Source organism: Talpa occidentalis, unplaced genomic scaffold (assembly GCF_014898055.3).
Source record: "Talpa occidentalis isolate TD23 unplaced genomic scaffold, MPIMG_talOcc4v2.1 talOcc4.9, whole genome shotgun sequence".
In the NCBI taxonomy this organism is placed as follows: Eukaryota; Metazoa; Chordata; class Mammalia; order Eulipotyphla; family Talpidae; genus Talpa; species Talpa occidentalis.
In genome coordinates, this window is record NW_023605305.1 from 70053632 (window position 1) to 70065504 (window position 11873).

The following is an 11873-nucleotide window of genomic DNA, read 5'->3' on the forward strand; positions in this document are numbered from 1 at the left end:
AGGGGCGGGGCGGGGCGGGCGGACCTGGGCGGGGCGGGAGGCGGAGGCGCCGCGTAGGCCCGGGAGGCCGGGCCGGCGGGGCTGGGAGCCCGAGCCCCATGCGCCGCCGCCTCCCCCGACGATGTTCCCCTCCCGGAGGAAAGCGGCGCAGCTGGCCTGGGAGGACGGCAGGTGAGCCGCGGCGGCCGGTCGGGCCCCGTCCTCCTGGGTGTCCATCCTTTCCGGGCCGCCCTGCGGAGCCCGAGGCCGTCGCGTCTCCGTCTCTGCGGGGCTCTCGGGGGTCTGTGCTTCTCCTTGTGAGTCACTGACTCCGTTTGTGGGCCTCTCTCGCTTTCCATGTGGGTCTCGTTATCAGTCGTCTCTGCGCGCCTTTCTGTCATTCCCGGGGCTGTGTTTCTCCGTTGACTTCCTTTCTGAGTTTCTGTCTCTCTCTTTGCGAGTTTCTTTCCCTCGTTATGGGTCTCCTCGTGTCTGTGTGTCTCCTGTCTTCGTGCTGGTCTCTGACTCCGTTGACTTCTCTCAGTGATCCGTCTTTCTGTTTGCCCCTGACCTCTGAGGGTCTTTATTCCCTTCGTTTCCATCCATCACATCCATTTAGCTTTAAACCCTACCCTCCTTCCTTCGAGATTCCCCATCTTGTGTTGACCACCCAGAGAAGCACCCGGACAGAATGCTGCTCAGTATACTCTGCTTCTCTGGCCATTGCCAGGCACGTAATAGTCACTCCTCACACACAACACTAGTTCATTTCCAGTGCAGCAGGACTTGAATGGGGCCTGCTTCATGTAGTAGGTGTGAGCTTGGCCACGACCTTTGCTAATGATGTTTCCCACTAAAGCAAAATTGGGGTGAGGAAGCTGTTGGCCTAAATTTGAGAGATACCCAATACTTAAATCTTGTGATGTAACTCCAAAATTCTTTTCACTCAGAACACGTGATAGTAGGTCTCTATCCAGTGAATAACACCTCGTTTCCTTTTTGTCTCTCAAGTTTGCCAGGTGCCTAAAGATTTTGGAGTATAGTGGGTACAACTCTTCACATACGGGCATTTTTGAGACTTAGTGTTGAAATAGGAAGATTGGACTATAGTAAAAAGAAAGCCTGCAGCATGGAGTTGGCTCTGGGCAGGCATCCTCTTTAATAGCCATGTGACCAGAACCAGATCACTTAATCTTCCTGCCCTCAGTTTTTCCATCTGTGAAACAGGAATCATACTATCTACTCTGAGGGACACTATGAGGATTACAGGGATTCATATATGAAAAATTCTTGACACTATGCTTGGCACACAGGAGGTTTTTTCCAGTTACCTTTGCAATTGGGAGATGCTATAAACAGAGTAGCTACATAGTCAAACCTTGTATCACTAAAGTTTGTGTGCAGGAAGAAAGAAAAGGTAATGGAGAAGAGTTTCCATTTCCTGATTCCTTTCATAACCTTTGGAACTTAATCATGTCCCCAGAAAAATTGACTGGCTTTTGACACGGGTACAAAGATCCATGCAACAGATGCAAACTAGTGTAGCAACTACTGGAGCAACTAGTGTAGCTGGCTCTGGAGCCAGCCTACCTGGGTTTGAGTCTGCCTTTTGCAAACCTTGGGCACGGATTGATAAAAGGAGACAAAACGACTGAAATGCCCCTCGCAGCAGGGTGGGCTGGGTGAGGGCCGCTCGGACTGCAGGTCTAGAGTTCACCACCAGGTGGCGCCAGAAGCAACTGTTTTCAATGTGCCCTGTACTGCGGAATTGGGACTTGGTTCTGAATTTATTTGCTCAGCTGTTTGGGCCTTCGGGCTCAGAATGAGAGTGCCCATGGGAATGTGATCCTGGTGGAAAGGGGAAGCTGGACCAAGCTGACTGGCATGTGAAAGAGCATGGAATGCCCAAATCCATGCCTTACCGTGCATAGTGATCACTGCTTCTTCTCCCAAAGGTGGGATAGTCCCCCTTGTCCATCTCCCTCGTCTCTGCCTCACCCCCAGAAAGAGCTCAAAGGGCAAGAGAGAATCTGTAGAGGTTCCCTTCTTTCCAGGTCAGTCTCAGTATTGGGGCCCACTGCTCCCAACAGGAAACCCCCACCGCTGGATAAAGGGGGGTAAGTCAGAAGCTCTGCAAGGGTGTTCTACCCAACCATCTCTGCTGTGTGTGTGACCTGTGCTTGGCTTCAAGTTGCTGACTTACAAGTTAGCAGTTGTGCCTCTAGAGAAAAGTATAAGTTGGTCTGGCTCTAGTGTGTGACTTAAAGCATGCCCTGATTGTTGGACCCTTCCTGTAACCCACTTAGCAAGTGCTCTGCTGTCTGATGTGACTGGGGCTACAGAGGTGAACCAAATTATATGAGGGGGAGACAACCAGAGACATGGGTGATTACAAAACTCGAAATGCTTCAAAGAAAGAAGTACTAGATCCCATGGGGACACAAAAGAGTGGGCATGTGCTCAGTTTGTGTGCACATGATGATGGTGAGAGCACTGCTGACCTTGACATTGGAGTTTGGCCCTGAAGGATCAGCTAGGGGCTTCCAGGCAGATAAAATAAAGAAGGGCACTTCAGACAGAAGCAGCTGGCCATGTAAATGCCAGCTCACAGAAGGAATATAGTGAGCAGAAAAGCTGGGAAGGACTCAGTGTGATTGCACTGGGTGAGTGGGAGGGAGCAGCAAGAGATGGGGCTTGGTCACAGAGGGGTTGTGCGGCCCGGTCAAGAAACCTGACTTTCATCTTGTAAACACAAGTGACTTATGCAGAGAGCAAAGGGATCTGCCTGAGCAGGGGAAGACTCTGATGAGACAAGCTAAAAGAGAGTCTGGGTGAGGAAAGACCAAAGGGGCGCGTAGGAGGTGGAATCTAACTGGTGATTCTTAGAGGCTCAGAGCAGATTTCCTTGCAGATTGTTTCGGGGGGAGTAGCAGAGATGACACTTTCCTTTTCTTGGCTTCCTCAGCTCTGCCTTCACCATTCAGGGGATCTTTTGGTAAAAGGGACAAAAGAAATCAGGTGAATTCCACCTGTTTCTTTGTACTTTCTAACCCAAAGGCCAGTCTCTCCCAGGACTAACCCACTGCTTAAGATACTCAGCTGTTTTTCCAGGTTCTGAAAAATGTCTGGGTGCTGTGCCCTTCTCTCGCCTTTCTTTCCTTCTCCCTTCTCTCAACTCTTGTTGTGGTTAGACTGAGGCTTTGAGACCCATTCAATGAACTGCCACTGTCATTTTGGGCCTTGCTTGGGTTGGGGCAGATCTGAACTTCCCGGAGGAAACATTGGTCTTTTCTCCAGGACAGATAGCAGCCCATGCCCCTTCTCATACTAGCTTTCTTTTTTTTTTTTCTTTTTTTTTTTCCCCAAAGATTTATTTGTTTATACAAGAACCGGGGTACAGGCCAGATGCACGGGACGGTGAGAGGATTCACCAGAGACAGAGCAGGGAACAGAACAGGCAGACTGATGAAATACACTGCTGAGGGGAGCAGTGGGCGCAACAGGAGAGGTCTGCCGTGCCATGTGGGACCCTCGCTGGCCGGCTGGGATTGAACCAGCGCTGCAGAGGCTGCGGACAGCTTCACAGCGTGGCGCTCAACCGCCTGTGCCACCAGGGGAGGCCCCTCATACTAGCTTTCTAGTATGAGAAGCAGGACGAAACAAGGTTTCTGCTGGGATTGAACCTACTGGGAAACTGGTGTGGAAGGTGGATGGCTCCTGCCATCAGCTCAGAGCATGAGCCACTGTCCTGGGGAGAAGCAAGTACCAGAGGCAAGGCGTCTGTTCCCTGCCCTTGCACCGCTTAAGGTCAATCACAGTAAAGAAAGAGCATTCAGGAACTGGGGCAGCTCTGCTACTTGTGAGTGGCCATAGGGCTTCCCAGAGGTGGAGCTGCATGGGCTAGGCCTGGCATGGGTAGTAGGATTCTGATGATTTGTAGCAGCATGAGCAAAAGCATTGGAGTTGCTTCTGTACTAATTCCTAGGTGCTTGGGACAGACCAGTTATGGGGATGCCAGAGAAGAAGTCTGTCTCAGGGCCCTTCCCTTCTGACTCTGGCCCTGTTCTTGTACCAGGTCCAGTTTACTGCCCCGTGGCCTCGCCCGGAAGTGCTCCGTCTTCCACCTTTTTGTTGCCTGTCTCTTATTGGGCTTCCTCTCCCTGCTCTGGCTGCAGCTAAGCTGCTCTGGTGACGTGGCCCGGGCAGCCAGGGGACAAGGGCAGGAGACCTCAGGCCCAACACGGGCCTGCCCCCCTGAGCTGCCCCCTGAGCACTGGGAAGAAGATGCATCGTGGGGCCCCCACCGGCTGGCAGTGCTAGTACCCTTCCGGGAACGCTTCGAGGAGCTCCTGGTCTTTGTACCCCATATGCACCGCTTCCTGAACAAGAAGAAGATCCAGCACCACATTTATGTACTCAACCAGGTGGATCATTTCAGGTATGGGCCACCTCCTGACTCAGCACCCCCTTTGCCAGGGTTCTTACTTTGCCTGGGGCAATGGCAGCCGGGTGGGAGACAGTAGACCTTTCTCACTAGGTGTGACGGGAAATTTGGGGAAGGTTTGGGACTGGGAAGGGTCTGGATCAGATTTCCATTTTAAAAAGAACCTTGTGGCTGCTGTATGTGGCATAGATTATACCAGAATAAAAGAAGAGGCAGGGAGACCTGAGTAGTCACTGAGATGATGGTGGCCAGTCACATAGAAGGGGCTGGAGAAAAGTGATATGGAGGAAGTGCAGCCAGGACTCACAGGTGGATTGCCTGTGGGGGCTAGCGAAAGGAAGGTCAAGGCCATGGCTTTAAGTTGTTCACTTTCTGGCATTATCTTAAAATCCTTGCCCTTTCCCAAAACTACTCCCTTCCATGATCACAGTTCATCTCACACTCACTCCCATCCTTCAATTCATTCCCACTAAGAGACAGACTCCAATGATCCTTGGACCCCACTAAGCACATTAGTCCAGGATCCTCCCAATTTTCACTGCCCACTCTCCTTGTCCTTCCTTTCCCCTACCTAACTTGGCGTCCAGGGGCCGCCATTAAAGTCACTCCCCCATATACTCAACTGTCCTGCCCCTTTCTGCCTGGATAACTACGCCTGACAAAACCCCACAAAACCATACCTGGATGTGGCTAGAGATGCTGCTCGTGTCCCTGACAGTGAGCCTGGGTCCAGGCAGAACTGAAGCCTCCAGTTCCTCCAGTTCATTGCTTCTTCCCTCTGTGCACAGTCTTTCACACCACCTCTCCTCTGTTCTCCTCCTCTGCCTTTGTTTCTTATTTGAGAAAACCACCAGCTGGAAGAGAACTTGCCCAAGTCCCCACCTGCTGGACTTGCCTACTAGCTTCTTTGCACACTGCTGTTCTGCCCGCCCATTCCAGCAGATGCCCTGCCCCAGCTTCTCCCCAGGGCTAGCTCTTCCTCTCTGGCCTGGGTCACTTCTCCACACTCTCTTACTCAAGGACATCACTGCAGCCATTGGCTCCTTTCTTTCCTGCATGAGCAGTTTTTTTCCCCCACACCTGGCTTGTTCACGTCAGCATGCAGCCTTACTGAAATAATGCCCATCTAAGAAAAGAAGAGGAAGAAAGAAGAGCCCCCTTAACCCTAGAACCCCCACAGCTATCATCGCATTTCTCAGCTCCCCTCTGTAGGGGAATTTCCTTGTCTTCCCCCTCGAGCTCTCTTGAACCTGTTTCACTCAGATGTTTACCCCCATCATGACACCAAAACAGCTCTTGTTGACATCACCAATGAGCCCACCTTGTTAATCCAAAGACCCATTCTCAGCTTTTATCCTGCCAACCTTTTACTAGCATTTGCCAAGTGGGTCACTCCAAAGCCCAAGGCCTTCAGGGTCCTGTGCCTTTCTGACCTCACCCCAACCTACTCTCAGTTGCTCAGCCGGGCCACACTGCGGTCTGCTCCTGCCTCAGATCCTGGCAGTTGCCCCTCTGCCCAGAGTCCCCTTCCCCATATGGTTCAGCTCCTCAGGCCTTCAGGGTTCTGCTTAACCCTGCCACCCCCTTGAGGACAGGACTGAGATTCTCCACTGCTGATCTGCAGTGCTCAGAACAGTTTCTGGTGTGGTAGGTACTCAGTCACATTTGGAGAGGAGTCAGAGCTGGGGGGCATGTGAGTGCTGGGCAGCCACACAGTGAAGTCAGTGTCAGGCTGGAGGGCAGCCTGGGCACTGGGGTGGGTGCTCTGGAAGACAGGCTCTCGGGCAGTGTCTGGGGAGAGCCGCTCATGGCCGCCCTGCCCAGGTTCAACCGGGCGGCTCTCATCAACGCGGGCTTCCTGGAGAGCAGCAACAGCACAGACTACATCGCCATGCACGACGTGGACCTGCTCCCTCTCAACGAGGAACTGGACTATGGCTTCCCCGAGGCCGGGCCCTTCCACGTGGCCTCCCCGGAGCTCCACCCACTCTACCACTACAAGACCTACGTGGGCGGCATCCTGCTGCTCTCCAAGCAGCACTACCAGCTGGTGAGGCCCAGCCTAGCCTGCTGTGCTCAGGGCCAGGGAGTGTGCACCTGGGTAGGGCCGTGGGCAGTGAGTGGCAGTTCTGGGGCCCAGCAGATGGAGGAGTCCCATCCTGGTCACACCGGGGCATCCAGGAGCAGCTACGAGAAAAGTACCAGAACATGCAGATCCCTGAGGGAGGGCCCACAGCAACACCGTTTGCAAGCTGGCTTCAGAAAGCTGGGGTGGATTGGCTGTCAAAGTGGAAAAGTCCAGGGGTGCTGGCCCTGCCTCTGGTGTTGCCAGGACACCATTTCTCTTTCCATTTCTTGCTCTGACTGTTCTAGAGTGGATTTATTTCTACATGTTCAAAGTGCAAGGTAGTGACAGCTGCAGCTTGAGTCCAGCTAGATCCAAGTCCAGTGGAAGACAGTACCCTTCCTCACAGCCCTGACAGGAGCCTCAGTGCCTTGCCATTTGGCTCTTGAATTGCCCGCCTTGGTTCCTGGGCTGTCCCTGAGTTGACCACTGTGGCTGGGGGAGAGCTGCGTGGCATAGATCCAGTCTACTCCTTTCTTTAACCCATGGCTGAAACCAGCTTATGTGAATGAAGTCCCGGTCCCGGTCATAGAAACGGATGTCTGTGAGACAGCCAGCGGTCCCTCTCCCATGCAGAGGACACCAGGGAAGAAGTAGGAGTACAGGGTGGGGGCAGGTACTTCTGCCCATCTGGTTCCCCAGTGAAGGGCCCTCGCCTGTCAGACATTTTTGAGAAACCAGTATCTCAAGAGTTCAGGGCCCCATTTGGGTAGGACTGGGAGGTGCTGCTGTCTCCCCAGCCAGAGCTGTAAGCATTGAGTGTTCATTCAGAACCGCCAGGGGAGGAGGGAAGGAGCCTTGCCCAGCTGGGGCTTGGTGCTCCTGAGTGGAGGAGGCCACAGAGCACCCCGGGAGGATGGGGAGTGATGCCGCCTGTCTCTGTCAGTGCAACGGGATGTCCAACCGCTTCTGGGGCTGGGGCCGCGAGGACGACGAGTTCTACAGGCGCATTAAAGGAGCCGGGCTTCAGGTAACGCTCCCCTGCAGGCTCCGCCACCGGGGCTGCCCTGAGGGCCCTTTCACTGCCCCAGATGAAGTTCCTGGGCCTTGGCAATGGCACCCACAGTTCCAATTCCAGCCTGCCCCTGACTGCACACCTGTTCTGCAGGATGGGAATGCAGGCTCCTGCGTGGCCTTGGCTGACAGTGTGACCCTAAAGGACTAGCGCTGAGGGCTAGGGCTCCAGAGAAGCAGCCTGACCCAACTTCCTTTGGCCTCCTTAGCTTTTCCGCCCCTCGGGAATCACAACTGGATACAAGACATTTCGCCACCTGCATGACCCAGCCTGGCGGAAGAGGGACCAGAAGCGCATCGCAGCTCAAAAACAGGTGCTGGCTGGTTCCCTGAATGGGGACAGATGGGTGATGTGGGGCGCCAACATCATTTCACCACGTTCTCCTTGGGCCCAAATGGCTCATTCTCCCATTTGGCTCACGTCAGTTGACAGGTGCCCTGCTCTGGTGGCTGCTGTGGACACTGGGCACAGTTGGTTAACAGAGACCTCAGGGTCTCAGGTCTGCAGGGGGTAAGGGTGGTGTGGGACTCAGCTGAAGGTGCCAGAATCCCAGGCAGGTCTGGGACCCAGGTGTCCCCACCCCTCAACAGCCTATTCTCGGGAGGCTGTATTAGTCTGGTCCTGGCTCTTCAACTGACGTGGGATGCAGCTGTGGGTGAGACTCCGTCTGTGAGTCTCACTTCCTTCTGCCCCCAGCAGGGGCCGGTGGACAGCTGGTGGCACAGAGTCCTGAGTGTGTGCTTTGTCCCCCTTTCCTTTCCAGGAGCAGTTCAAGATCGACCGGGAGGGCGGCCTAAGCACCGTGAAGTACCACGTGGATTCCCGCACAGTCCTGTCTGTGGGTGGGGCCCCCTGCACTGTTCTCAACATCATGTTGGACTGTGACAAGGCTGCCACCCCTTGGTGCACATTTGGCTGAATCTCCTGGACAGTCTGGAAGCTTGCACCCACAGGCCATGCTGCTACTCAGGCCCTGGGCCCAGTTGCCATAGGAGGTGGAGTGACCTGAAGCAACAGACAGCGAACTGTATGTCTACAGCAGCCAGAGGCAGGGAAGCCAGCACAGGACACACTAGGGCATCTGGGACGCTGCTAGCGTCAACAGTGACAGAGAGGCTGCATGTGGCTCCTGGCTGGGACTCTTCACCCTGCCTACCTGCTCACCCTGCTCTGCCCTCCTTTGTGTGCTGATGCCTGCGGGCTTTGGGTCTTTTCCTAGACCCTCGTGCAGAGATACAGTTTAGAAGCCGGCAGCTCACGTGGATGGCCAGTGTGATTGTGAGGATTAAAACTGCAAGAGCCAGCCTGCAAGCTGATACCTGCTCCAAGATGGTCACCATGCGGGAATGTGGCCTAGTGTTGCCAGATCTTCTGATTTTTTAAAAAAGAAATTAGAATTCTGGATTCATAAGTGAAACAGTTAATTTTTAAATAATAACTAATTGAAACTTTAAAAAATATGACAGTCAAACAAAATGTTTGGGCCACTGGTTTGTCACCTGTTGCTGAGGGGAAAGGGGGGCGGAAAAGATGACCCCTCTCTAGTTATAAGCTGGCAAGGACTCGGGGCAGGCTGGGAACACAAAGCCAGGGAAACTGGTGGGGGAGAAGTGCAAGGTTCCTGTCGCCTCCCCATGTTCTCCAGGCTTTTCTGTCTGGAGAAACGGATCACCATCAAGGTCTGGGGGCACCCAACTTTGGGAGAGAGCTTTTGCTTGCCTCCCTGGGATGCACAGAAACATCCGCAGGACTGGACTTAGGGCGGGCAGACTGTATCGGCTAAGTTGTGGCATATGGGAGGGAGGAAGAAGATGGAGAAGTGAGAGAAAGCACGGACTGTCCCCGGAACACAAGGGAAGATGACACGTGTCACTAGAGAGAAGGAGGGAGTTAAGGGAGACCATGAAACTGGAAGTGAAGTGACCCTAAGAAAGCCTTTGGAGAGGGGCTGAGGGCCAGTGAGAGGGTGGGGAGTGAGGCCCTTCAAGGTTGATCACAGCTTCAGGTCAGTTAACTGCTGATGATTTGTAGCAGAAGTCAGAGGACTTGGGACCAGTTATAAGCTGTCCCGAGAGGACAGGTGATATGTTGGAGAAGGTAAAATTGAGATCTTAGAACTCAGGAAGATGGATTCAACTCTGATCCAGAAAGACTTCTCTGAAGTATGATCTCAGGGCTGCTGTGTACAATTGTGTGGGTTGTGTGCTGTGCAACCTGAGTGTTTCAAGTCAAGAGATTTAAGTAATGAGTGGGGTGAACCTACAGGATCCACATCACTGTTCAGACATATAAACAGGGTTCTTGTGATTTTAAATTGACCTTGCCCAGCAATTCAGCTTCCCTCACTACAATGAGGGGCAAACAATCCTCGGATACAGGGCAAGAGTTGTAGGAGGGGCTTTCTCAACTTGAGACCCAGGAGTGGGGAGTGGTATGCTGGCAGCATTTTGTAGGCTAAACTGGACAACTCTTACAGTTGCCAAGTAGTAAGACTTAAAAAAGGTGTGTGTGTAGGGGGTGGGTAGAATGGAAGGAGGGTGAATCCTGTCTTTTTATCTGCACTGGGGGAGTGGAATGAATAGAATAAAGTGGGATCATCGGACCTAGCCTAGGATGGGGTGCATCTCCAGGCCCACAGCCCCTCACTCTCCCATGGTCACTGCCATCACCTCCATTATTCAGGTACCAGTAGGTGCCCAGGCCAGGCATGATAAGATGCAGCTTTCTTCCCTCCCCAGCCTGGGCCTCTGCCAGCCACTCCAGAAGGGTCAACAGTGCTTTGCCTCAGTGCTTTGCCTCCTTGCTGGAAGAACTAACTCCCTGCCTTGCTGGCCAGGGCGTGGATGAAATGAACCTAGGATTTAGGAGCACCTACCAGGTGCTTGGCCAGCATGGTGCCTGTAATAATAACGGGTACTTGTTGAGCATTCACTGCACTGAATAATCGAATCTTTACATTGCATTATTTCACTTGGGCTTCTCTACTACCTAAGAGCTCACTCCTGTTACAGGTGATGATGGTGAAGCACAGAGAAGTAGTAGCTTGTCCAAGATCACACAGCTGATAAGCGGAGGACCTAGGGATACGAATCCCTGGAATCTGCCTTCAGAGCCAGATTACTTTACCCCTGATCTGTACAGCAGGTGCCTCCCTTCACACCTTCCCTCCTCTCCCTAGCTGGAGAGAGCTGGCCAACAGGGTCTGATTTCCCACCTCTGGGAAGAAAGCAGGACCATGGGCTAATACAAAGTGTTTGTCCCATTCCTCCTCTGGATTAAGATGGGGATTGGCTGCTGGAGAGGTCCCTTGGGGCACCAGAAGGACCCCAGAGCATAGCACTATGCTTGGGGAAGGCCTCTCCAAGGAGGTAGGGTCTTGCTCTTGGAGTCCAGTTGCCAGTCAAAAAACAAAGGACTCCTGGAAAGGATCAGGATGTGCAAGGCAGAGAGTGGAGAAGTGCATATTATGTTCAGGGACCTGAATGTTGCAGGCACCCCAATACTATGCAGAAGCCGGGGAATGCAGGCAGCAGAGGGAAGGTTAGAGTGACTATTGAGGTGTGAATGGCACACTGAGTGACAAGGAATGAGAAGAAGGTGGGTGTTCACTTAGTCCCTAGGGTCTGCAGGAGCCAGGACAAATGGCATGCCATTGGGCATTCTCTGCCCACTTTCCCCAAAAGGCCAAATTAATATACTTGGCCTTTTTGCCATCTCAACCCTCATGCCTTAAAAGCATTAAAAAAAAAAAAACAACTTTCAGTGTCTGCTTTAACGTGTTAAGGTTTGAATGTCATCATTCAGGTCCTTAAAACAAGAGAAAAGTCAACAAACTGAAAAGCAATTTCTTTTCTTGGACCTATTGAGAATTGAATAGAATAAAGTGGGATCATGAAGTTACAGGGCAAACTGCCACCCCAAATCTGGAGAGACAGGCAAGTATAGTCACAATTGAGATCCACTGAGCTAGAGCAGAAGTTGCCAGAGCGACAAACCGGTGGGAATAAATGGTCATTTCGATGTATTGATGGAGAATGAGTGTGGTGAAGAACCAAGAAAAATCCTCTTGTTTCTGGCAGGAGGAGGAGAAAATTAACTATGCTCAGAGCACTCTAACAAAAATGTTCCCTAATTCCTTTGTAAAAAGACTGCCAGAGCCTTATCTCACATAAGGGGGAGGATAATTACCCAACTCCAGCCCCCTCTAACCCTTCCGCCTTACCTAAGAAGGGGAGACAAAGCTAAGAGACAGGTGTGAAGGACCAGCCCAGGAATAAAGATCCATTGAGAGATGGAGATTAAATTATAAA

The 11873-nt window shown here is 52.6% G+C and overlaps 1 protein-coding gene across 1 annotated transcript; it reads left to right on the forward strand.

The window, feature by feature from the left end:
- The first annotated feature begins 34 nt into the window (after window positions 1-34).
- On the forward strand, window positions 35-11617 carry B4GALT7 (beta-1,4-galactosyltransferase 7). Its single transcript, XM_037499837.2, has 6 exons — window positions 35-171; window positions 4055-4417; window positions 6248-6473; window positions 7435-7518; window positions 7772-7876; window positions 8327-11617. Exons 1-6 carry the CDS (start codon window positions 122-124, stop codon window positions 8480-8482), a joined length of 984 nt encoding a protein of 327 aa, XP_037355734.1. The 5' UTR covers window positions 35-121; the 3' UTR covers window positions 8483-11617.
- The last annotated feature ends 256 nt before the right edge of the window (window positions 11618-11873 follow it).